This window comes from Thermobia domestica, chromosome 12, assembly GCF_964235325.1.
Source record: "Thermobia domestica chromosome 12, izTheDome1.hap1.1, whole genome shotgun sequence".
In the NCBI taxonomy this organism is placed as follows: Eukaryota; Metazoa; Arthropoda; class Insecta; order Zygentoma; family Lepismatidae; genus Thermobia; species Thermobia domestica.
In genome coordinates this window covers 205360187-205387429 of record NC_137465.1, presented here as the reverse complement: position 1 = coordinate 205387429, position 27243 = coordinate 205360187, and the positions used below count along the sequence as shown (strand labels likewise).

Here is a 27243-nt window from a genome sequence, read left to right as displayed (position 1 = left end):
CATGTTTACTCACAATGTTGTTATAATAATAATAATAATAATAATAATAATAATAATAATAATAATAATAATAATAATAATAATAATAATAATAATAATAATAATAATAATAATAATAATGGTAGTAGTAATAGTAGTACGAAAAATTGAAGTAGTAAAATTTTTTCACATATTCAAAGTTTCAGACCTAAAAGTAACGTGGGGGTAACAGTTACTTTTTCGGGGCAAATAACGCGTTACATTTTAAGAGAAAGTAAAGTAACTTGTAACGCGTTACATTTTTATAAGTAACTTACCCAACACTGTATAAATTATGTTTTTGTTTGGGGTTCCTGGCTACAAATGGGCTTTGTAGTTAAGAAACACCGCGTGTGTGTTTTCTCGACTTCCTTGTTTTCTTCTACTTTCTTTCTTACATATATATTTTTTCAATATTATAATCACTGTCTCCCTTAGCCTCGGAGTATAATCGTGGGACATTAAACAAAAAAAATGCATACTATTAATAGACTCAAATGAATGATGTAGTGTAATAATTGTCTGCATAATGGTGAAGTTTAATAAAGGTAAAAACTTTTAAGAAAACGCAAGTATGCATTTGCTAGTCCACTACAAGCGCCTTGGATTGAACTTCTGACTCTTGAACTAAAATATTAATCTTTAGTTGTCTTCTTTCTTTGTAACTACCTACCTAAGAAACCACGAAATTTAACATTAAGTTCAGTTAATTTCGATTGGTGACTGTGAATTAAGAAGTATTGTGATTGTTGTTGAGTATGACAACCTGTTTAGCTTGACGATTTTCATTACGCTTCTAATCCATCCTATATAGAAGTTACAATTTAGATTCTTTTCTAAATATATCACAATAGCTGTTATTTGGAAGATTGTCCAGAAAGTAGCAGATGTTTTGGCCCATAGCGGCAATGGATAGGGCTGGAGCTGCAATCTTGGTGTCAGAATATTGCCACACTCAGTACGCATTCAGCTGTGCTAGTATGAGGACTATGATGCTCTTACTGTGATGTGTTACAATGTGCAATAGAAAATCCCGCCTCTTGTGAGGTGTACTGTGATTAGTTTTTTTCTTTTTTGGCAAAAAGCCACAAGCCAATTGAAATTCATCGTCAACTGTGTGAAGTGTACGGACACGCATCGTCTTGTTTTTCACGACAACGCACGCCCACACACGGTCAAGCGTACCCGAGAGTACTGCGATGAAGATATGGCACTCTACACAACGCTTTGATTCTGACGCCGAGCTACATGCTGGTGTAAGCCACTGGTTGAAATAGCAGCCGGCAGATTTCTACCGCGACGATATTGAAAAACTTGTGCCACGGTATGACAAGTGCCTTAATTTGCATGGAGATTATGTGGGAAAATAGCTTAAGAGTGTATCTTTCAAATGTATATAATACAATTTGGTTTGCTCATTCTGTTACTTTTTTATTTCAAATCATTTGTTACTTTCTGGACAGTTCTCGCACATTGCTATAGTTCATATGCACTTACTTGAGCATGTATCCTCACTGTACTCCTGAGACGTCTGACCACCTATCGTGCCTATGCGTAATCTTCTGGAAGTGCGTGATGCTACCCTCTTTGTTTTGGATATCATAGAATTAGTCACTGCTTCACTGAGTCGTCTCGTCACTTTGCTTTCCATTTCATTCTGAGACTCCCGATTGACGAAATCTAAGCATTTCTGAAGATCCACGCTGACTGCCACCTCTTGCGCCTCGTTTCCTGCTTGTGGCTTACTTCTCTCCACCTTCTCTTCCGCTTCTGTTGGATGGACGTTTAATGCTTGGTCAATCATTGAAATCAAATCTTGCTGGGCTCGTTCCAACTCCAATTTTTTCTCAAGCCGCTCTGCATCGACAACAGCATTGGACTGAAGTATATTAACGCCAACCGTTGCAGCTTCCGAATCTGTCATATTGCCATGGCTCTTCTCTTTCAAGCCGGACGTAAGTTTACTATCATCAGTCTTAGCTTCTGCCTGACTCCCTGCACCAGGTGTTTCCTGATGAACAGCGCTGTCTTCTTCTTTGCCACAAATTCCAAAGTTAGGTCCATCACCACTGTTCTTAAGAGACGACGGTTCTGCAATCTGTTGTTTCCTCTCAACATTTTCTTTTTTGCCATTTCCAGATTGCTTCTCAACATCAACTAATTTTCTATTATTCCCATTGCAATCGATGTTGAAAGTCGAATTTTTAGGTAATTCATCGACACTTGACACATTAGGTAAAACTGTATCAATTCTTTCCCGATAGAATCTGTTATTAGAATGTTTTCCGTACTGGGTACGAGTTGGACTGGAATGGTTGCTTTCATTGTGACGCGATGATTTAGAGGGTTTTCCTTGAATTTCTCTATTTTCGGCCACATCTCTACGTTGGAAATCCGTTGAATATTTTCTCATCACCTCTTCTCTGTCACTTTTTGCACTTTGTGGTGGTGTTTTGCTGGAAATTCTTCTAGGATAATCAAATTGTTTTGATTCTGTTTGAGGAAGGCCATAGTTTTGCATGTAAGGAGCTGTTGCTTTGTTACTGCTAGTTACACGAGCTGTGTTCACACAAGATTCAAATGTAGAAGATTGGTTCAGTGGTTTGTTGGAAGAAAATGATACGTAACTACTCTTTCCACTTTCCATGGACAATTGAGAGAAGGTGTGATTATTACTTGTTTCAAAATTGCGATAAAGCTGTTTGACGGACTTTGTAGTATCAGCTGCCATACTTGATGAACGATTTAATTTTGTAGATTCACTAACATGATGTTTTGTTGTTTCATGGGATCTATCTCCTGGCCTTGTTATTTCGGAGAGTTTTGTTTCGTTTTGTTTATTTACTCTTGCAGCAGAAGGGCTTTGGGGCTTGGTGATTGCTTTCTTCGGCTTCAAATCAGGAGTGGCTTTATCTTCTATTTTAGGAGTAACTGACTTGATGGATTTTCTCTCCACTGCTGGAATCGGTTTTCTTGCTTGAGATGATTTAGTGCTTGTAGAAGGGAGTGAAGTATTCTCCAAGGACTTGTCCTTAGTCCTTGCACCGTATTTTGTAGTCACAGGACTTCTTGGAGACTTAGAATCTGCAACTTTCTCTCTGTTTCTTTGTGAAATAGATGTCCTTTCAGACGATGCTGAAATGGGAGAGGAACATTCATTGTCAACTGAGGAGCTGTTAACGTATGAATCATCTTTCTGTTGAACTTTTTTACTTCCTTGTTGTCTGGGGAATGGGCTGACAGAGGAATTATCTATTCTGTTCGTTACGTTTGATGTAGCTTTGCTAACACCAGCAGTGTTTAAAGACTCTAATTTGGTTTCCTGAGTACGTTTGGGGCTTTTAGATCTAGTTTGTTGAATTCTAGGAGATGATGTTCCAGCCTGTTTTACCTTGTTGAGATGTTGGCTGTTGTTTCTTTTGCTGCTTACGTCCAACTTATTTGATTGTGCAGGATCTGTGCATGACGTAGATGTTACATTCTTTGAGGATTTAGGCGTTACAGGCGAGGAAGGTGTTGGTGATCCACGCTCGCGGAGAACATTAGGTACTTTCAGTCCTCTTCCATTATTCTTATCCAAATTATCTTCCTCAGGGAACAACTCGTTAACTACATGAGCTGTATCGCTTCTTATTTGAGCCTTTTTACGTCGTTCTTGCTCTTGTATCAAACGATAATAATTAGAAAGTTTCACTTCCAAAGGGTTTTTGGCAAGATCCTCTAACAACATTTCAGTAATATCTGAGTCTTCATTGGCATACGGTGTGCTTGAGTGCTCATTCTCTTCATCTACTGTTTCCACACTTGAAAATAAGGGTCCAGCTGCTTTTATAGTATCAAAGGTGTCTTTAGGGCTGCTTTCGGATTTGTACGAACTGTGGCATTTATATTTATCAGTCATGGATGAAAGTCTTGCATTATTATAGTTATTTCTATCTGTTTTTTTATTTACATTTTTGTACACTTTCTTTTCTTCAGAAACACTTTCCTTTGATGTAGGAGACATGTGCCTCCGTGCTTCTCTACCGTCGATCGGACGTGTTTTGGGTCTCCCGTAAGATGTGTTGATATCTAGATCAAAATTGGTATCTCTCCTTTTATTAAGACACGGTTTATCAAAATATTCACGTAAAAGTTCACTCGTGTGTGTATCAGAAGAAACCACTGAGTCTTTCTCTTCCATTTCAGTAGCATTGTCCAATGATTCATCTCGCGAACTGTGCTTACTTTGATAGTCTTTCATATTAGTGCTCTTGGGTGTTGGGTGCTCAATTGAGTCCAAATAAGTCTTGCCTGAATATTTGCTTCCTTCCTCCTTGATCTGTTCATTTTTGAGATGGATGAGATGTCGTCGTTGATGTTGAGGAAGAGAATAAATATTTCTCGGTGAATTCTTGAAGTTTTTGTAATCGTCTGCAGTATTGACTTTAATTTTGCGATTAGAGTGAACATTGCGATCCTGCGGTTCATAGTTGCTTGCTCCTTCCAATGTGTTGTAGGTAGATGTGGATAATTCATTGTCTGTATCGACTTCATTTGTGTACTTTACATTTTTATCAACTTCAGGTGGACTTGTATTTCGGACCCCTCTTCTAGGGTTCAATTCCATGCGAATCGTCGGTGGATCGTCACTACAGTAATCACTTATACGGGTAACTGATCTCATTTCCTCCGATTCACTGGTAGGGCTCTTACTCGAGCCCCTTCGCCGTCTTTCTCTGGCCTTATTTAGCAACGATTTAAAGTGTACATCTGTCCCAGAGGAATCCATGTACTTTGAAGTGGAACTGAGTATAACGTCTCCTACAGTTGGATATTTGTATTGTTTAAAACTTCGATTCATCTTTGGAATGTGAGACTTGTAAGTAGATCTATCAAATTTATTGGAATCATCGGTCTCCATTTTTCGTCTTAACTTTTTGAAACGTCGTTGGCTTTGAATATAACTAAAAGAAACTAAAAATTAAAGTAACAAAAAACATATTAGCTTTAAATCATTTTCAACAACTCTTAAACGCAATAAAATTATATTAAGTACAGAATTTATGGACAACCAGTGCAAGAGTAAACATTTTTTTTTTGTAAATCAAAGAATTGCGGTGCAAGGTGACAGAGAAAAACGCAATATATCCTTGATGTGAAAGCGTGTTATCTCTAATAACATTTACAATTTAATTGCGACAAAGTAAACAGAGGATACATAAGAATAACATAGTTTTGACGAAGGAAAAAATGTTCCATGTGGTGGGGTCAAGAGCGCCGTTCCTTTGGGGTCCGGGCCCCCAAAGCTCATGCGGGCCCCATATATTTTTATGAATATGTATTTTTTATGAATATACAATATTTGGTATAATTTGAATTCAATTTATCTTAAAATCCTCTTATATACCTACATGGATCCTTGTCTGCAACCAAACACACATCTGAATGCCCTTTCCAAAGTTATAGAGAAATTGTCATCCTTGGGTGAAGAGTGAAGTAAGAGTAAACAACGGTTGGCGCAACAGTGTACATTGAAGGAAAACAGAAGCGTAGACATAAAACACATTGAGCATAACACACACCAAAACACACCAAGCGTAAACACAGCAAAAAACATTGAGTATATATATATATATATATATATATATATATATATATATATATATATATATATATATATATATATATATAGGGTGTCCCATAAGTCTGTTTACATAGGTCATCTCGGTAACTATTGAAGATACGAAAAAAATTATAAGGGTGCAATGTTATTGGAAAGTATGTGTTTTCAATCTAAAATGTTGGAATTTGCCGAATTGAACCAACGTATTGGGCTCTACCCTGATATAGCACCCAATGATAAAGAAAAATGCAACGTTGCCATATCTTTGTTGGACAGCAATGAAGGAAATAGTGCGTAATTTGAAGTATTCTGGAGCAAGGGAGTGGCGTCACCATCAGAAGGGGGCAGATACGTAAAAGAAAGTGAATTGAATTTAGTCGTTTCTAATCTTATTCAATTGTTCTCTTATCTCATCTCGTTGACATCACTTAGCCATTTGTACCAGTTTGCCATGAATACATTCAATTCAATTTCTTTTTCGTACCTGCTCCCTCCCTTCTGATGATGACGTAACTGCCTTGGATTGAAGTCACGAGTGATTCTTCTTCATATCCTTCATTGTGGTTGTCCCTTTGATTCTCCTTAGAAGCTACACTAGCAAATCTGACGTCCCTAAGGCGATATCACATTAATCGCGGATTTTTAAGCTCTATTACGGGCTTTTAGTTCTGCGGTGTTGCTATTTGATGCCCTAAAAGGATTGAAATTCCCTATATTTTGCTTATTTATAGTGTAAATTAGGCAACATTGTAAGATAAAATTTAATTAGATTTTGATATGAAACTCCTATCAATTTGATTATCCCTTCAATCACACACCTATTAATTTATCCAATCAAAGATGATTTCCTAGAATTAATTTATTCGCGTCTGATCATACGCCTGACGTCATTACCTTATAGTGTTGTCTAATTACTTACCTTACATATATATTCTTGGAACCATAAATTCGTTTTCTGATTGGACGCTTTTATTTCTTCAGCGGTGAATACTTTATATACGAAAAAGAAAAGATTCGGAGTTTCCGAATCTTCATAGTTGACGGCTTTATTTGTAAATTAGTTTGTTTAGAACATCGGTTAATTTTAATAAAATAATAATTTAATGAATTTGATATTATAATTAAAAATTAATAATTACGTAGCGATAACTGATACTCTATTTTGCAGATAAGAAGTATATGCATACTTCCTTTATCTTATACAGAATATACATACTTTTGTATTACGTACCTTATATGATTATTTGTTTGTAATGTACAAAATGTAGAAATAAATACCGTAATGTTAATTTTAAAAATTTATTCAGAAATTTGTGTGAAAAAAGTTCTAAAAAATTGTAATAAAATAAAAAATAAGGAAAATTATAAACAAAAATAAAAATAAAAATTATTTTAATATAGGTAAAGGTATATATATATATACATACACCCACCCACCCACACACACCCACACACCCACACACACACACACACACACACACACACACATATATATATATATATATATATATATATATATATATATATATATATATATATATATATATATATATTTGATGTATGTGAATCTATAGATGATTATATATCTTTGTACACTAATTTCTATTATATAATTTACTATGTGAAATATGATGTATAATACGTTATTTACAATATTTAGAATATAATATATGAAACTATTTACAATAATATATACAAAAATACAACATACATAATATGAAAATACTATTTACAATATAAATTATTCGAAAAAATATTTACAAATGAAACCGTAGATCTTCGGGTGTGAGGGTTCGTGAAAGATTTAAAGAATTTGATAACATAACATACCCAGGAATAACATGACAGAGTGTATAATTGTAACGTGTTTCCTTTTCATTCATACCATTATTTACATCTTCCTCATTCCTTCATTTTATTTACAGTCCTTTATACAATAATATTATTTCATATTAACAATATATATACAAATATTTTCATTACATTTAATCACACATGCACACATTTGCCAAACATTAGGCGCGGTATCCAAGGGCAATGTCCTGTAGTCGGTCGTGCTGTCAGGATTTAGTCATCGTCTCTTGTTTCCTACCTTTTGATGGGTCTTCGTTTCAGGACGTGAAACGATGACAAATTCCTGCTTACGAGTAATCCTACTTGGAATGTTTATCGTTTTTCTTTCAATTCTTCCGCTAACTAAATCATAAAAATGCTCAAAATTAATTTCTTCGAGTGTTGTATAATCCAAAGTGATGCCCCGATTTTTATATACATAATCTAGTTTTCTCGCTCTTATTTCTTTCAGCCTATACGCATAATTTTTGGTCCTAAACCTATAAATTTGTCAATTTCCCACACATCTTTTACTTCGTCGCTTAGTTCTTTCAAGCAGGGACCTAATGTAAGTGGAGAATTCTCATCACTGTGTTGTAAGAACATGATACTACCAATATCACAATACAACACCTTATCACGCCCTGCACTTGTCATTAAGTCATACAGTTTTAACCGCGCCCACGACGTAATGAACGCCGCAAGTACAATGTTCGAGCATTTTCAAGGCTTATTTATTCTCCGTATTATGATACGTAAGAATAAGGTGCTTATCTCCAATTGGCAATAAGTTTTGTACCTCGTATTGCGGTGCCCATAGATAACTCAAAAATTTTTCTTGTGTGTTAACATTTAAAGATTGTGACAAGTGCGTTCTTTGTCCCCATTTCCCATAAAGCGAATTGAGGGATATTTTAGAAATATACCTCAGGCCAGGGTTCAATCCAATATTATCCTCCATTAATTCTATTCCTTCATGGGCATAATAATCTGCTATGTATTTATTTTCAACTTTATTTTTGCACCAAGCAGGAAATCCTGAAGATTCCTGCTTCATTTTCAGGAAGGAATTCACAAAGTCTTTGAACAGACTATCCGAATTATCCTTCTTACTAGTTGGAATTTCCATACTTCAATAATTTGCAGAATTTTATATACGGCCTTTAACGATTTTGTAGTTTTGGTGTACAATACGTGTCTATTAAGGCACGCTCGGCATCGCAATGCGTGCAATTACTGATACCTTTCTCCATGCACGTGCGAGATAAACCTAACATAAATCGATCGTTACACGTATGTGGCAGCACCGGAAAATATAATCTTTTGGGGGCAAGATGATACATTTGATCATCTCATGGATACTTCCCACATCTGGGGAGTCTGGCCCCTTTTATATTTTTGGTTTACGTACAGGCATCGGTTTGTGCGCCATTACCCAGTGTACAACGATGGTACATCATAGTACGCAATGAACACATCGGAAATACATTCGCACAAAGCATTGAAGCACTCGGTCCGACCACCATGAAAACCGTCCTTGGGTACAAGGTGATCAACAAGGTTGTTACATTGAGTTTGAATAAAATCTTGGAAACTCTTATAATTCTTCACCATGTGGTCCCAATCACATTCCCACATTTCAACGAGATTAACACCTCGTTTCTTGAGGTAATGAGGTTTTATGATGGTCTTTTGGTGGCGGTCTATTACGGATGTACTATCCTTAGAGGTAGAATCGAGATTAACGTGACACAACGCTGTAAAACAAAGCTTACAGCCGTGGAAGAAACATGCATTAAATTCCTTAACTGTATTAGTTTTACTGCCATTCCCATCGACTTTACACTTGCCAATACGTTTTTCAAATCCATTAACTGAATGTTCAATTCTATTACCTTTGGAACGTTCCAAATAGAGTAATCAATACAAAGCTTTCAGACTTGCCGGTCACGGCGATCGAATTCATATGGCGGAATAATTGGAATAATCTCTTTTGTTAAACATAAGGACCGATAGGTTGCCAAACTTGCAATCGTAGGGGAGGAGATAAAACACTGGATACTATTCGCTTTATCCTCGATAAGTTCGAAAACTTAATCACAGCCTCTGCAAAAATTTTAACATCGTTCCTACAGTATTCCATCATCTCGTACTGGAGATAATACTCCTCGCCGCTTAAAGCACGTTCTTGGTGCCAGGCGATTAACTGTCCACGTTCTTTCGGGCTGAGACTGTCTGCATCAAAATTCTCTAAAGACGGAATTTTACCTACATAATTTTGATTTTCGGTTGTATTGAACAAATATGGGAACGTCCCTTCCGAAAATTGTCAAACTTAACGTTTCCAGGAGTTTGTACAGTTTAACTCTCATATAGAAATATGTATCGCGAAAATAGATTTTATTACCAAGTCTCATTTCTAAGATTTTTTTGCCTGCCATTATCTTATCTGTACAAGATCATGTTTTTCTATTAAGGTTCTTGCACAGAAATGCGTGTCGTACTTATTTCCATTATGTGAAAGTACTATGATATTTTTGAACATTGACTGACTTATTAGCACGTGACTAATAAATCCGTTAATATCCAGGAAATCAAAGTTACGGGATCTATTTTTATCTCCACACACAAAGCATAGATCACCCAGCTTTGCATCTTTGCATTTATGGCAAATAGTAATAAAGCTTGCGAAATTTACATGAGGTCCTTGTTGGCCTCGTTCATTCTTGGGTAGTAACATCCTCTCTACGTCAAAGACGATGTACAAAAAGGTGTTCTCATGCTCAACTTTGGCAGCCTGAACAAAACAAACATGGTCATCATCCACATGCATATAACATGATTTCCAGAAATGTTCACTACATTTGTGTTCAGACATCTGTTTCGCATGTTAACCATATCACCCGCAATCTGGACAAACTTTACACATTGTGTTGCCTCATGGAATTACGGTTTTATGATTGGCAAAACATTCCTGCGAAGGAAACAATCGTAAACAATGACCACACACGCGTTTAATAACATCATTCTCAGAAACTTCATGACATTTCTCACACATAGGACACTTATATGCACACTTGTGATACTGTGCTTCACTATACCCTTTAAGACAGTACTGATAGTATGCTTTCTTGTCCAGAAGTGTTGTAATATTAGTGATCAGTTCATAATGACTTCTTTCGCAGAACTTTCAATAGTAATACCGATGTACACATCATCATCGACGTCAACTAGCGTATGCTCTTGTACAAATTCAAAGAATGAGCGAATATATACTTGCGGGTCATCGATTCCAGTAGTGTGTATACGCTCAACGGTAACTTCCTTTCCACGCAGACCAAAATAAGGATAGTGATTATTCCTACTATTGACAATCCGAAAGTAATCCCCATTGCCTGCACCATACAATATAGGTTCCGATGTAGAACATATTGTATATTCTGGTGCAGAACTTGTACTAGCCCTTAGAAGAACACCTAATAATTGGACGGAATCATCTGCAGCTAAACCGTAGTTTTTCCTGCAGACACAAATTCCCTAAATTTTTCACGTACTGCTTCCAGCATATTGTCTTGATGAAAGAAGCCACGATACAGATCAAGAATATCGTTTGCGGACTTGGAACTCTTCAATACAATAGCCGGCACACAGCCAAAATACAACAATAACGCTTATAATAACTTTGCATATGATGCAGTGTTTACCCTCACACCCGTAGCATGACATTGCGTCAGCACTTCCTAAGTAAAGAAGACTTCTTTCGTATTATCATATCCACGCGCTTCTTCGGCTACCAACATGGTAAAAATAACATTGCGCGTTTCCATTGTTCCGTCTTCAATCACTGTTTAAATAAAATACGTAGTTTTAGTTTCAATTCTTTTTCGTAGAACTTTTCTAAATACTCTTACACAGCTTTTGCACTATAATTAAATTAATGATGTTATTCACTAATGATATAAGTAAAGTTCCGTGCTTCAAATCAACAAGTTAATTCTTCACGATTTACCGAAGATACAGTTCTAACTTTATCAGTAAATAATTTAGTGTTTTCCGATAACAACTCACAATGTTCCGTAATAAATTGATAATCACAACACGCAGAGTGCAATTACTAACGTCTTTATTATAGGATTTCTTCTATATTGAATCGCCGCAAATTTTTCTTTTATATAGATATAACATTATAAATTCCAAGAACTCTAAACAATTCCAAGAATTTTACACGTACTTTTCCGAAGATTGACGAAAATTTCCAATACTTTCTAAAATATTAGTCCTTTAGTAATACTGTTTACCGTAAATATTAAATGTTTATCGATATTCCTCCAATACTTCCCGGTAACTGTAACTCCTGTAACTTTTTCAGTTTACCGAAAATGTACTTCAAACTTTATAAGCAAATCCACTCTCAGTTTCCGATAGCACTAAGTGACAAAGTCCCGTAATTTTTATCTAGCTGTTGTATGTTTACAATCACAAAACACCGTAAATACACTGGAGAACGTCTTCACTTTATCGTTAATCCTTTTATAGTGACTGCGCCGGCTCACAGCACGAAATTTATAGTTTTGAGAATGTAATCTCGTACCCAGATGCACTTAGTCTTCGAAATCTCGAACCCAATCGTATTACAAGCATGTATTAACGAAAATCTTTTATAATGGAAATGAATTAGGAATTATTATAACTATCGTTATTATAATTATTTAAATCGAAAGTTAATCGCCGTGATTTTACACTATATTCTCGAAGATTCCCGAACTTAGCCGAATGTTCCCGAACATTAAACAACATTTAATTTTCATTGACATTGGCATTTTCATATTTAAAAAATGAACATCTATGATGTGAACTTAGAGGAATAACATTCGAAAATAAAAATCACAATCATTTTAAGAAAAAACATTAGCAATAAAGCAGTACGAATAACAAAGTAGTAGTAAACAAAGAACATAACTTAACAGAAATATTATAGTAAACAAAATAATAGAGATTAAATGATTTAACAACAAAGAAATAAGAAAGATAAAAGGTTAGCGAAAAGGTTAGAACAGATTTAAACAAATTATTTAACATATCACAAATGATATTTGTTTCGACTAATTTATCAGGAGAATATAAATAATTTGAGCTTCTACATGAAGCGGACCAACAAAAAATTGTCCGGTAAATATTTAGAACTTCGCAACAAATTAAGAACGAGTGTTATTATAAATAACACGAAAGAATAAATAACCTAAGAGAATTATCGTAAATAATACGAAAAAACAAATAATTAAACAAGAAAACGAATATACAATAAAGAAATTTAGCAAGAAACAAGCATTTAACGAACAAGTAGAAAATTAGCAAATAGGGAAAGAAAGGTTAGTTTACTTTCGTTAGTTTAAAACAAATTATTTGCCAGTTCACAGCGTATAATTTTATTGGATCCCAGCATTTTAACGAGTTTGTGTAACAAACGATAGAATACGTAAGCAGTTTTTATAAGAAGAGTTTTTGCAGAAAATGAACCAACAAAAATTGCGCAGCAAGCAAAATAATTAAAGAAAGAATGAATAAAAGATTAGTTACCTTGGCATATGTTAGTTTAAACAAAATAAAGAAAACAGTTAGAAGTAAATAAGAAATAAAACGGTTAGAAAAGTTTACGATAGTTTAAACAAGTTATTTATCAGTTCGCAGCGTAGCTGCTTCTAGGAGTTTGCGCAGCAAACGAAAGAAACAAAAAAGAAACATTAAAGAAAAAAATAAAAAAAAGCAAGTTAGCATATCATGTGTTGGTTTAAGCAGTTATTAAGCAGAGCACAGCTATTTTTTAAGAACGAGTGTTATTATAAATAACACGAAAGAGCAAATAAGCAGAGTTTCCATAGCAAACGAATTATTTGTAGGTTCATAATCAAAGATTGTTCATAGGTTGCACAGGAAACAAATTACTTGTAGGATCAGAACTTAGCCCTTCTGATGAGATTCCACTAGGAATCGATCTAACTAAAGTTAACAACGAGCTTCTGCATGAAGCGAACCAACAAAAATGTATATTAAGCGATAACTTAAATATTGAATTTTCATAAATGAATTTTAATATATTCCCATTTTACGATCGAGTTTCTTGTCCTTGTGCCAAAAACACGCAATTCTATGGGACAAACAACTTAGCCATTTTATTTTCGCAACCACCATATTATACAAAAATATCGCGGTCAGAAAGGAGCAATTCGTCGCCGGCAATTCAAAACCTGCTATGTGCATTTTTATAAATTTTTCAGGAGAAACGAAAAACAGTATCCTGGTTAGATTTTTCGCTTTATAAAAGTGATGTTATGAGTAATTTTTGATGCTGCAAGTAACTAGATACCTTCTCAAGTAATAATAAATTAGAGAGTCTAAAAGAGTCTAAAAGCTGCACCAGATAATACTATTATTTCGAAACGGCCGAAAATGTCACATAGCAGGTTTTGAATTGCCGACGACGAATTGTTGTTTACTCGTCACCAACCAATGTACTAAATAGCATCACCTGATTTTTCCCTCTCGCTATTTTTTATACAGTAAGGCAATAACTATTGTCATTTTTCCTTTCTTTCGCTAACCTAAATTATATGTAAAAGTGATCTCTTTTTGGAGTTCTTTTTCTTTTCAACAGTGGTAAAAACCCAGTCACCTGGTCAGACACTACTCAGGTTTAAACATCAAAGCACTGTAAAACTATATCCATAAGGTTGGGTTCTTTTCACATAATTGTTTTATTGGTGCAGCTGTGGTCCACATAGCAATAACATAGCGACCCACACCAATCATGTAATGGTTCAGTGACCATCACAGAGTGTTATTATTTCAGCATTTGGAATACATACAACAACATTGGGATACATACTTTTTATAGCTCTGTTTATTTCCTTACCAGTATTATAGGAACTATATAGAGCATAATAAAGTTAAGGATCAAAGAGTATTATTACAGCAATCTGTATTTCAACTAGGAACAAATAACATTTTAAAGAATCAATAAATTCCACACGTGTTCAAGGTTGAGTTCCAAATTTTCAATAACATTAAACGCTCCGCTTATAAGATAATAAATAAATAACAAACTTATTTATAATAAATAACAAAATTTATAATCAAACGCGTAAAGGTTCGCATGCTATTTTCATTTTCAGGTAAATAGTAACCCATATAACATGTTTCTCCCTCCTAATATTTATCTTTGTAGTTAGCAGATGGCATCAGCTACCTCATAGGCAACTATCATTCCACAATTCTCAGATAACATTACATAAAGAAAAATTAATAGTCAGTTTGCCTTTGTTTTTTCCATAGAAAAAGAAAATAAAAGTTTATAGTTTAGAAAAATAGGCGTCAACATTGGGCCAGAAGCCCATTTTATATAATATTTTTTATACTATTGTGTAATTTCCGCTATTTTAATATTACACAGTTAAACAATATTAGAAATCCACTATTTATCCTAAATAATAATAATTTATATTAGTTATTATAATATTATTATTATAATTTTTAATTATTATAATGTATAAAAATATTTTTGTAACAGTAAATAATTGTAAGTTGCTCAGAGGAAAGCAAGTTGACACTAGAAATAATTGAAGGATTGAGGAGAAGGTTGATGGCAATCGGGCTTCTTAAAAACCTCAGGATCAAAACGCTGTTCGGATATGCTCGGGTGTTGTCGGCGCCGCATCGCCTGAAGTTCGGTTCAACACACACAGGTATGTATATATGCTAGATATCGTAAGTTCATTAATTCGTTAAGTTAATTAGTTAAAGTTCATTCATTCAATAATACGTTTAAACTCCGTTCGTAATTAAACAACACTATAAGGTAATGACGTCACGTGTATGATCAGACGTGAATAAATTTATTCTAGGAAATCATCTCTGATTGAATAAATTAATAGGTGTTTGATTAAAGGAATTATCAAATTGATAGGAGTTTCATAAATCTAATTAAATTATATCTTACAATGTTGCCTAATTTACACTATAAATAAGCAAAATATAGAGAATTTCAATCCGTTTAGGGCATCAAATGGCAACACCACACTACTAAAGACCCGTAACAGAGCGTAAAAAGCATCGATTAAAATGATATCGCCTTAGGGAGGTCAGATTTACTCCAGTAGCTACTCTTCTTGGTCCAGGATACTTCAAACTACACACTCTTTTCTCCATTCTTGTTCAACAAAAATATGGCAACGTTGCATTTTTCTTTACCATTGGGTGAGCTCCTCCGTGGCTAAGCGGTTAGCGTACTCGCCTTTGGCGTGGGAGGCCCGGGTTCGATTCCCGGCGGGAGCTCACGTGGTTCGGATTCCACGTTAATCAGTAGGTCCACGTCTCATATAGACTCGCTGCTGAACGGGACGTTAAACTCAAATCAAATCAAATCAAATCTTTACCATTGGGCGTTATACCAGTGTAGAACCCAGCCGGTTGGTCCAATTCGGAAAACATTTTAGATTCAAAACACATACGTTCCATTAACATTGCTCTCTTATCATTTTTTCGTATCTTCAATAGTTACGTAGATGGCCTTTGTAAAGGGACTTATGGGACACCCTGTATATATATATATATATATATATATATATATATATATATATATATATATATATATACAGTAATCTAGGGACATTTTGACACGTTAAGAAACAAGTCGACACTACTCTGAAAATTATGACAATTTTATTCTGCTAAAGCGATAATGCTTGACAGTAATCCTTGCCCTAGCTAGGAAACACATAGCCTTCCCCTGAAATGTAGTATTTCAAAGTACAAGAACACATAAACAGATCACCGTGGATTAGAAGATTTTGGAAAGCTTGCGGGAGAAATCGACACTTACTATAGAACATGTCGACACTATGTAAACAATGATATCCTTCACTTCTTTCGGAGTACAAGAAACATAAAACAAAATGAAATATTTGCTCTAAGGTTGCTTCTAGCTACGTACGTATGGCTTATTTGCGAACTTGGCTGAGATTCATTACAACCTGAGTTGAAGTACAAGAGAAATATTGAAACAACGTAAGCTCATTAAAAACGAACTTTTTTTACACTTGTTTTCCAGCATATTGCTTTCACTATTTGCTACCCATAGTAATCAATAATCGAAAATCTCAATTTAACACAATATACTGCAATCCCGATTATTCGAGTTTCGATTAACCGAGGTTTCGTGTTATCCGAGCTTAATCAAAACAAAGAAAAACATCTTTTAAAAATTAATCTGCTTACAAATATGAGAAGTCTGCAAGCTTTTGTATCAGCAACAAAGGAAAGATGAAGCTGGCGTAATGAATGTCTGTTGGTAAGTAGAAATCTGGGTTATTTTTACTCTCAAACATTACTTCCTGATTCAACCTATGGATCAAAGTGTTTTAGAAAACCTAAAAGAAAACTACCGAAGCAGATTTTCGAAACACTTATTAGAAGATCTAGAAAATAGCCAAACAGTTGTAGAAAGCCTTAAAATGGTTAATCTTAAAGATGCCATTTGCTGGCTGGCAGAAACTTGGGACGATGTGAAAGAATCTACCACTGTGAAAAGTCGAAAACATATTTTGCCAAGTAATGATAACACAAGGATGGCACAAATTCAAGGATCTTCAAATGATACAAAATTAATAGGTCTCTTAAGCAGGCTACTAATTACAGAGGCAGTAACAAATGAAGATATGAGTGATTGGATTCGAGATTATGAATAGTATGAACTGTCAGGTGAGACCATTGTAAATTAAGTCACAGAATATAAGGGTTCGGAAGACGAATATAATAATGAAATAGTAAACGTTGAAAAAATCAGTCACATGGATAGTTTGATCGTGATCGAGAAGACACTGCTCTAGTCAAACAGTAATACGACATGGCACCGGCTGACATTATGATATTGCAAAATTTGTGGGGAGAAACTCAAAAGTAACTACTTTCAGATCTACAATGAATAAAATAAAATGAGAAGTACCACAAGGATCAATTCTTGGGCCATTACTGTTTTAGATATATATAATCGATCTCCCGGATAATTTAAACTTTGCAGAAGCCACATTATTCGCGGATGACACAAGTGTAGTAATAACAGGCGAAAATCATCAACAATTAAATACTAACATAGAAAATACCGTAAAACAGCTAAAGAACTTGTTTGATCATAATAAATTAATAGTAAATTCATAAAAAACCTTGCCAATAAGCTTTAAATTAACAAACAACAATCTAGATAAAAGAAGTTTAAAAATAGGAGAAAACCAGCAAATTTAAAATGGGAGTATCATATAGAAAAAAATGCGAATAGGTTAAGAAAAATGTGTTTCGCCGTGCAAATCATTAAAAATACTATAAACCAAAATACAGCAAAAATATTATATTACTGCTCAGTTGAATCTATATTAAGATATGGATTAATATTTTGGGGAAATACTGTAAAAGGTAGAGATATTTTTGTTCTTCAAAAAAGAGTTGTACGAATCCCAGCTGGTGTAGGAACCCGAGAGTCCTGTAGGAAATATTTTAAAAAGCTAGCTATCCTACCTTTGCCATGTTTGTATATATATTGCTTAATAGAATTTTTAAGATAAAATACAAATGAGTACACAACAAACGGTGACGTGCATGGATACAGCACAAGAAAAAAGACTAATTTTCATCCACCAAACCATAAAACAGCAATGTACGAAAAGGGAATAAAATATGCTGGTATTATGCTATACAATAAGTTACCAAACAAATTAAAGGTAATCAAGTCTAATGTTGCATTCAAAAGAAAATTAAAAGAATACCGATTGTCACATTGCTTCTGTACAATAGATGAATATAATCAATTAAATAGTCACAATGTAAATAGTAATAACCAAGTAACAAGTTAGGTCCATTTATGTATAAGGTATGCTGTAGTATTGGTATAATGATATTTCAAATTACTATAATGTATAAATATATGAACTGTGTTTAACGAATGTGTCTAATATATGTATTGCTTCAATTAACAATGACGAATTCCATGTGCTATCGGAAAATTATTTCCAAGTTTGTACAGAATGGAGGATAAATAAAATGAAAATGAAATGAAAAAAGGAAACTTTATGAAGCAGAAGACTATTAAATACTTTTTAAAATACTAAACAGTGACATGTTTATGCTAAACAGTATTTTATTTGTATTGTGTTTTACTTATCTGCATTTTATTTACTGTATTATGGCTAATTTCTTATGTATGTATGTATGTACTGTACTGGATGTCCAATAAAATAATAAATATACTAAAACAACAATAAATACTGCACAAAATTTCCCATGCATCGATCCGCGTTAACCGAGTTTTTGCTTATCCGAGTTAGAGCCGGTCCACATTAGCTCGGATAATCGGGACTCTACTGTAATTTTCGGAACCCAAATGCCAAGAATTCAACAAAAGCTGATTTCTTCCAACTGAAACTGCCTTTCTCATTGGTTTCTTTCACAACATTTTGCAGGGGTTCTTACGAATAAAGTTCTCATAAGATAAGCTGAAATTGTTTTTCAAACTGCAGAAGAAAGATATATTAAGGATAGACAATTTTGAGTACTGTGTAGTGGGAGACAACATTTCTATACCAGCATTAGTGGCTTTCTTTACTATATCAGGACTTTTGACACGTGTTCTGTGCTCATCTAAAACCAAACGTATTTTACCATTAGGCTTATATCGGACTAAATGACCCAGAACCTGAGAAAGCGTGCTTGTTATGTGACTTAAACCAAAGATGTATACACTAAGATGAACCAAGATTGTTTTGTTTAAAACAAAATATTTAAAACAAATGATTAAAACTGTTTTCAAACAATTGATTTTGTTTAAAACAAATCTTATTTACGTTTTAAACATTTTGTTTTAAACACGGGTAGTTTTCAAGACTTGTTTAAACATTTATTTTTTTTTTAAACTTTAAACTTTTATTTTATTTAATTTTTGTAAAAAAAAATTTCCAGAGAAAGAAAATTGTCAAAAAGTGCTTCCCATTCAGAAGACTATTTTCTTCCCATGTGAATGTTTTGATTTCTCGTGTCTTTAGCAGGTGAATGTGATGACCTACAATTTATTTGGTCTCTTTTCCCCCTTGTTTTTAATGTTTATTATATTGTTTAAATGCTTATCAGTTAACTTGCGAGAAAGTGAAGTAGTCGAAGGTTGGACTACTTGTAGAACTGAGACAGTATGTGGCAAAACAAACAGTACTGAAATTCGCGTACGGTGGTGCTCAGATGCTATGTGGTATGAGCGTTGAGTACCACATGTGTGCTCAGTTGTGTATGGGCTAGCGTAGTGTGCAGTTGGTGCGAAGATAATGTTACTCACACAGAGGAAGAGTTACTTATTGTCAAGCAATATGTCCGCTCATACGGTATGGGGCAGCGTCTCACTGCAGGAGATTAGTGTGTACGTCTACTGTATTGCTCTGGAGTGTTAGCTATGGCATATGAAAATGAAGATTTCATCAGTAACATATGGTTCAGTGATGAAAAGCCATGTATACTTTGATCGCCACATGAATCGACAGTTGATATTGACCCTGTCTTTCATGATTTGTGCGGCTTTTACCGCACGAAAAATTTGTTGTTATAATAACAATGGATGCAGCAAGACGGAGCTATTGCCCACACCGCAAGTGAGTCACTTACCCTTCTGCTCACAAAAGTTTGGACATCGCTTGATTTGCTGTGGAAAGGATATCCTTCCCACTCCCTTCACCTCATGACTCCCGGATGACTACATACTGGGTATGCTGAAGGAAACAATTTTCTGAATAGATAACTTCCTACCACTATACCGGAGTTAAGAGAAAAGATTCGGTCATTTGGTTTATCATTCCACCAAACCGTGTTCACTAACAAGCTCATCGATTTACAGGACCGCTATGAAGAATATGTGCGACATAATGTTCAACATTTTGAACACATGATGTACAGGAATGATTCCTTGTAAATTTACAATATGTGTTGAGTAACATTTAGTTGACATCCATTTGACAACCTTTCTTATGTTTCGTTATGTTGTACAACACAGGGGCGGCTCCAGGACCGACTTCTGGGGGCGGTGGGTTGTCATAATGCTACTTTTAAGGACTCCAAATTCTGGGATGGATTTTATTTATGTATATATATATAATAAGATAGTTTCCTCTTCTGTTGGGGCAATCGCCCCGATCAACCCCCTGGATCCGCCCCTGGTACAACAAATAAATAAATGTCAACGATGTGATTTCAGTACTGTTTGTTTTACCACATACTGTATATGGAAGTAAGTTTTTGTGTTGTATTCAGAAAACAATCAAAGGGCTCTTTGCTAAATTGCTGTTCCGAAATTAACATATCGCAGACATTTGTTGATACAGTACATGTTGGTTCTCAGTCTCCATACAGTACGTACATACTGTAGAGAAATAAAGAATCCGAAATGAAAGAAAGAAAAAACACGTGCCAAGGTGCAATCTCCAGTTTTATATTATTGCCTCTAGAGAGGGCGTTCGGTTAGAAGTCATCCGCTCCTAACCTGAATTTCAGATTTTGGGAGAGCAGTAATGCACATTTAGAAACCCTTTCCGCATAAAACACTTGAAGTCCTTACACGAATTAATACGGACTTTGATCAGTTATAATCCATTTCTATCGGCAGGAAGGAAGTATAGGCCTATATTGCTCCTTTGACATTTTTCGGCCCAAGGATTCCAAAGGTGCCCCTACTTTCGAGTTTCGGGCCTGCTTAAAATTCTCGAAATTGAGCCTAGGAAACTTTCCAGTTCTGATCATCTATAAAGGTAACCAAGAAAATCCTGTCGCTTATGGAGGTCTGTGTTCAATTGGCCCTAACACTGTGAGTAGAACGCGAATGAAGATAAGGCGAAGGTCAGTTGTTGATGTGGGTATATCCAACATACTACCTGGTTGTGACAGTTCAGTTACACCGTGAACTTGGGTAAGGACAGGGTGAACATGGGACCTCCACAGAGCGTTATAAGGGCGAGTATGCTGTACAAGTTCAAACAGGGATCAAACGCCGCTGCAGCGGGGCGGAAGATGTTCCAGGCCTTTGGTGAGGGTGTTGTGACTAAGCGGACAGTGCCGCGGTGGTTTGACAAGGACGGTGACGAAACACTCGAAGATGCATCACATATCGGAAGACCAACACATGTACCCTCATGCGCAAAAAAAGCGCGTATACTGTAACCTACGATTTTACGCAATCATTACATTTTCCTTACGTTTATGGGTAGAATTCAGTTATTAGTAGATGGAGATAATAGAAAGCAATTCATCTATAAGATATTTCCAAAAAAGATAATAAAATTATAAAAATATAAGCAAAAAAATTATACTCGGTTTTGTGTATACCGGCAATAATGCTTTCGAGGGAATTTTGAAGTAGCAGAGCACGATTGGAGAGGGAATAACACGATTGGTAGGTGGAGAGCTGATTCAAGGAACTGGGAAGTGGAGTAAAATATTGCATTTATTGGCTTAAATCTAAGATATAAATTGTCTGCCAAATATAAATTAGCTTCTGCAACCAAGATGTATGGAAATATAGAAACAAAGAGGAAACCTGATTGCTTAAGTTTGGAAGCGACATGCTCTATAGCCATGAGCATTTATTTGTTTAAAAAAAAAAAAAACAGGCAACAAAACGTAGTCTCTGTGATCAAGTGGGTAGAGTGGCGAACTTTTAGATCTTATACCTTTTTGACACCAGATCGAATTCCATCCCATCCCATTTATTTATTTTTTTTTTACAAAACATCATAAAAAATGTATAATTTTTATGTTAATAAGAACCGAAACAATATAATAAGGAAATAACTTTTTGTTTCTTCTGATTTATTTATTCAGAATTAGTGTACTATCAGTAATAGTGATTGTTTTCAGTTTATGCTATTGTATAGCTTCTTCTCTCATCCTCTTTTCTTGGAAAAAGAACAATTTTGTCTCCAATAAAGTCTGAAAAATATATATAGACAGAAACAGACATCTTAGTACTAAACGTGATTTATCGTGAAGAAATTAATAAGTTTCCCCTTATTAAGAACGAAAACTATAGAAAATTATTGAAGTTGGTCTTTTTTAGGTTTTCAGCGTGATATATATATATTTATATATATTCTTCACAAGACTACTTTATAACGCAAGATGTGCGAACATACCCACAAATTTAGCTAGTGAGTGAAAGATATTTTCTGCACAAATATTTTACAGGTTTAGGTGCATGAAACACCAATACGCTATGGTCTCACTTATCTGACCTTCGTTTATTCCACATACCACATTATCCGACATATCATTGCGGGTAAAAAGTAGGATCAATCGGCAAAAAGAACTGTAAGTTGTGGTCTTAGTCTGTTTTTGATGCTCTGGGCTCTATCGACTAGCACATCCGTCTACACGATGACTCATATGTCTATCATTCAGTGTAGGCAGGTTTTCTTTTTGGAAAGGGGCGAACATGAATCCTCATATGCACGTAATTCTAATGTTTTAAAAATGTCAATAATAATAATAATAATAATAATAATAATAATAATAATAATAATAATAATAATAATAATAATAATAATAATAATAATCATAATGCAACAGTTCTGTATTTCTCTTAAACGTTTTCTTACTTTTCATTTGTGAACCGGTTTACTTTAAACAAACTGCATTGTAGCACAAACGAAATCAAAAATATTTTTGAGACACATGTAAGGAAAACTGTCTGCTACGTATATCACATAACAAAAATAGCAAATGGCAATAAGTGTATCGTTCTAATACATTAACGTTATAAACAGAATGGAATCGAAATTGTAATTCCATTTAAAAGTGTTCTTTAATTTCACCTAGTATCAATCCATTACGGTTTGTTCTTAGAATGATAACAACAACGGATTGCCCACTGTTTGGACACTGCCTCAAAGTAATCTGATATAAAAGAACCTCAAAAGGGAAAAAGTTTATTATGAAGTGTTTGAGTTTTGGAAGGGACAGTTTCCAGGATCTCACGCTTGATGTATCCCTGATTCAATGCATTATATTTATTTGTTACATAACATGATTATTAGCTTAAAACCCACTTTATTTTAAATTATAATTTGTAACTGTTTCGGATATCTAGCATATCCTTCTTCAGACACTATCGAAAATAATTTAAAAAATCTTAAGTGATCTAAATGAAAAGATTTTTTTCAATTATTTTCGATAGTGTCTGAAGAAGGATATGCTAGATATCCGAAACAGTTACAAATTATAATTTAAAATAAAGTGGGTTTTAAGCTTTGGTCAGTGTCTCTTTTGTTAAAATAATCAATCCAAAGCCATGAATAGTCTTACTATGATTATTAGATGCGTAATATGTAAAATTATATCATAGTTTGACTTTTAATAGGTCTTTCTTAACATATCCATTAATTTCGGCGTTGTGCCTGCCTGTTTTATGTCGGATAAGCGAAACTCTACTGTATTTCCAGAGAGCATATACACAGGGGCTAGAGGTCTGCACGGGCCGGAATTTTAGCCCGGCCCCGGTCCGACTCCTTTAACATTATAAACATTAGCGCATTAAGGGCGGAGTCAATGGAGCCCAGGCTCCGGGACTCCAAGCTCAGGGGGCCCCTTAAAATCCCTCTGTTTAATACTAAAATATAGCAATCAATTTATTATATTATAGGCTTCAGACCTATGCTAAATTTCTTTCGGCTCTTTACGCTCGCGGTATCGCTAGATTTAAGCCTTTCCATCAGCAGTATTTAACTGTTAATAATGCATATAAGTATATAACTGTTAATAATAAATGTAACTCAACTAATTATTGTAAACTTGGAGCAAATTAAAATATTACAGCATAGTTCTCGGTGGTTCGATAATCCTATGAGGCAGTGGAAGGCAGCAAAGAAAATTTATGCGCTGGAACTATTCGTAACATAGAGCCCCCTTAAAATAGTCGATTCCAGGTCCCGAAAAGTCTTAATCCGCCCCTGTCTATAAGCAATATTTCACGAAAAGCTGGTATTTTTTAAACAAATGTGTTCATCATCAAGTTTTCATAAAGTAGTCCCTTTTTCCTTTAAATAATTTCAGAGGCCGCGGTGTTTCAGTGGTAGAGCATTCACCTCTCTTGCATGGAGTCCTTGGTTCGAACCCTGCTCGCACCAAGTGAAACTTATGCTGGACAAACACCGTGTGCGTGGGTTTTCTCGGGGTCCTCCCGTTTTCTCCCACTTTCTTCATTCGATCATTTTATTCATTTCTCATCATCACTGTCTCCTTGAGCCTAGTCGGCATATTCGTGGGACATAAAACTTAAAGACTTCATTTCAAATAATTTCAATCAAAAAACAGCTGCAGAAAGTATGTAATTTCGAATAAAACAAACTACTATATAAAATTCTGAATATATTATTTTTTTATGAAATTCTGGCGAACGTAATTTCTAAATCGAAGGGTCAGAAGACTAATTTCATTCTCTTATTATTATAGATCTATTTCAATTGAAGCAGTTGAAATAGTTGGGAAAAATTAAAAAGCCATACCCTATTCCAGTGTGCCACAATCGGTATAACGCGGCACACTGGTGTGTCCAGCAAAGTGAACCGTGTGACACAAACTTTTCCCCATTATTCGCAAGAATATTTGTCGAGTTTCTGTTATTTATTATTATTATTATTATTATTATTATTATTATTATTATTATTATTATTATTATTATTATTATTATTATTATTATCAACAATTCTTCCTTGGATCAGCTGTCAGTATACAGTTAAGCAACCACAAGTATCACATTGAGGGAATGAATATAATAATTCACTTTAATAGTAATAGAAAACTCTATTTGCTTGCATATTCTACCTGCAATAACTGCATCCGTCTAGAAAGTTAGAACTGACAACAAAGGGATCCGATGTTCTGACCGCACACCGCCCCAAAGTTGTGAGTGCCATAAGTTCTCTTCTACGTCTTGGCACAATAAGGGCTGTTGCGTTTAGGGAAAGAAAGAAACAACTTAATTCCATTGCAGTTATATGCTCTAATAATGTTAACTTATGTTTATAAATTATGTAAGTGATCGTATCGTTTTCTGTTTATTATTATTATTATTATTATTATTATTATTATTATTTCTTATTATTATACATTTCTTAGCACGTTGATTGCCATGTGTATCGAATTCCATACACACGGCTATCCCATGCAGCGCTGCGTGATGATTTTCCATACACAAACAATATAAATATTCCAAGTTTGTTGAGTTCGTTCTATAGGTGTGTATGTAATTAATTACATATGGCGTAGAAATCAAAATTTAATGTTCATGCCACGTATATGCAAAACCACACACAAAGAAATTTATGAGCAAAGACATTGACTTTGAGTTTAAGATCTCGTTCAGCGACGAAGCTATATGAGACGTGGACCTACTGATTAACGTGGAATTTGAACCACGTGAGCTCTCGCCGAGTCTCCCACGCCAAAGGCGCGTACGCTAACCGCTTAGCCACAAAGGAACTCATGAACAAAGACACTTATGTTCTAAAACAAAGATGTGTGATGTGATTTTGAGTTTATCGCCCCTTTCAGCAGCGAGGCTATATGAGACGTAGACCTACTGATTAACGTGGAATTTGAACCACATGAGCTCCCGCCGGGCGGAAACAAAGAATTACTGGCGAATTGCTGTCCTTGATGCACAGGTGATAACGGTCAACAGTTTTAAATTTAACAAATATAGTTTTAAATAAGCACGAATTTAACTTAAATTGTACAGTGGGGAAGGCTCAGTAGTTCGCAAGGATCGTTACAATATCAAACCCCGTCAAATACACTGCAAACCTGTCAGCAAGCCCCTATCAATATTAAACAGGTATTGTGTTCTAATGTTCATTTCAATGTTAACCTATGGAGGCCTACGGACTTCAATATTCACCCTCAAACGAAGGTGCAAACTATCCGTGATTTGCAGTATTAAACTCTCTCTCACCCTCTGTATTCTCCCATATCTCCCAGCGATTACAACATTTTTTGGTATCTCAATCACTTCTTAGTAGGATAGGTTTATCTAGAGGCCACTGATTAACCTGGCATTGTATTTTTCAGTTTTTTATACCTTTGGAATTGACAATCGTCGTTTGGACATTTCAGTCGCGCCTACCTAATATTAACAACGTTTCTTCGATAATTTCGTAACATTGTATTATTGATTAGCTTGGTTAGGCTTATTTAAACACTTTTTTCTTTGCATCGACGCGTCACATCTCTTGGACGAAAATACACTAGCTCTCACTGGAAATCAAATTCAGAACCAATGCACTTGAACTATTTGACTACAACAAGGCACATTTAAAAAGAAGTTTCGATTTTGTTCTGAAAATTGTGATTAGAAAACATTAAAAATATTTAAGAAAGGGTACGGAGAAAACGCACTGTAGTTTCTCGTTCGAATTTCTTACACTGACTCATGTTAGGCTGCAGCTATTATTGAAACATTTATTTGGGAAATTGCTAATAAAATAATGTGTTTTGGAAAACTTTGCTAGAATAAATTTTAGGCCCAAAAGAGTAAAGTACCCATTGGTCATATTTCTGTTAGAAATAACTTAAAGCCATATATTAGAATTATTAAGGATATAATTGTATGTGAACTATAACCAAAAGCGTCTGAGTAATTTCTGATAAAATCATGAAAAACGTCACCCAAGAATAAATTATCCCTTGTGGATCTTTTCAGACAAACGAGCTATGTTATA

General features: G+C 34.8%; 1 protein-coding gene across 2 annotated transcripts in view; it reads right to left on the bottom strand.

The window, feature by feature from the left end:
* The window catches only part of LOC145666969 (uncharacterized), a 66142-nt gene that overhangs the window by 18820 nt on the left and 20079 nt on the right, over positions 1-27243 (bottom strand). The window contains exon 2 of one of the 2 annotated variants that reach the window (XM_081734611.1): positions 1516-4974. In XM_081734611.1, the coding sequence (XP_081590737.1) occupies positions 1516-4921 (3406 nt within the window). In that variant the 5' untranslated portion in view covers positions 4922-4974. The remainder of the gene's footprint in view (positions 1-1515; positions 4975-27243) is intronic. The other variant, XM_081734612.1, reaches the window with a different exon arrangement.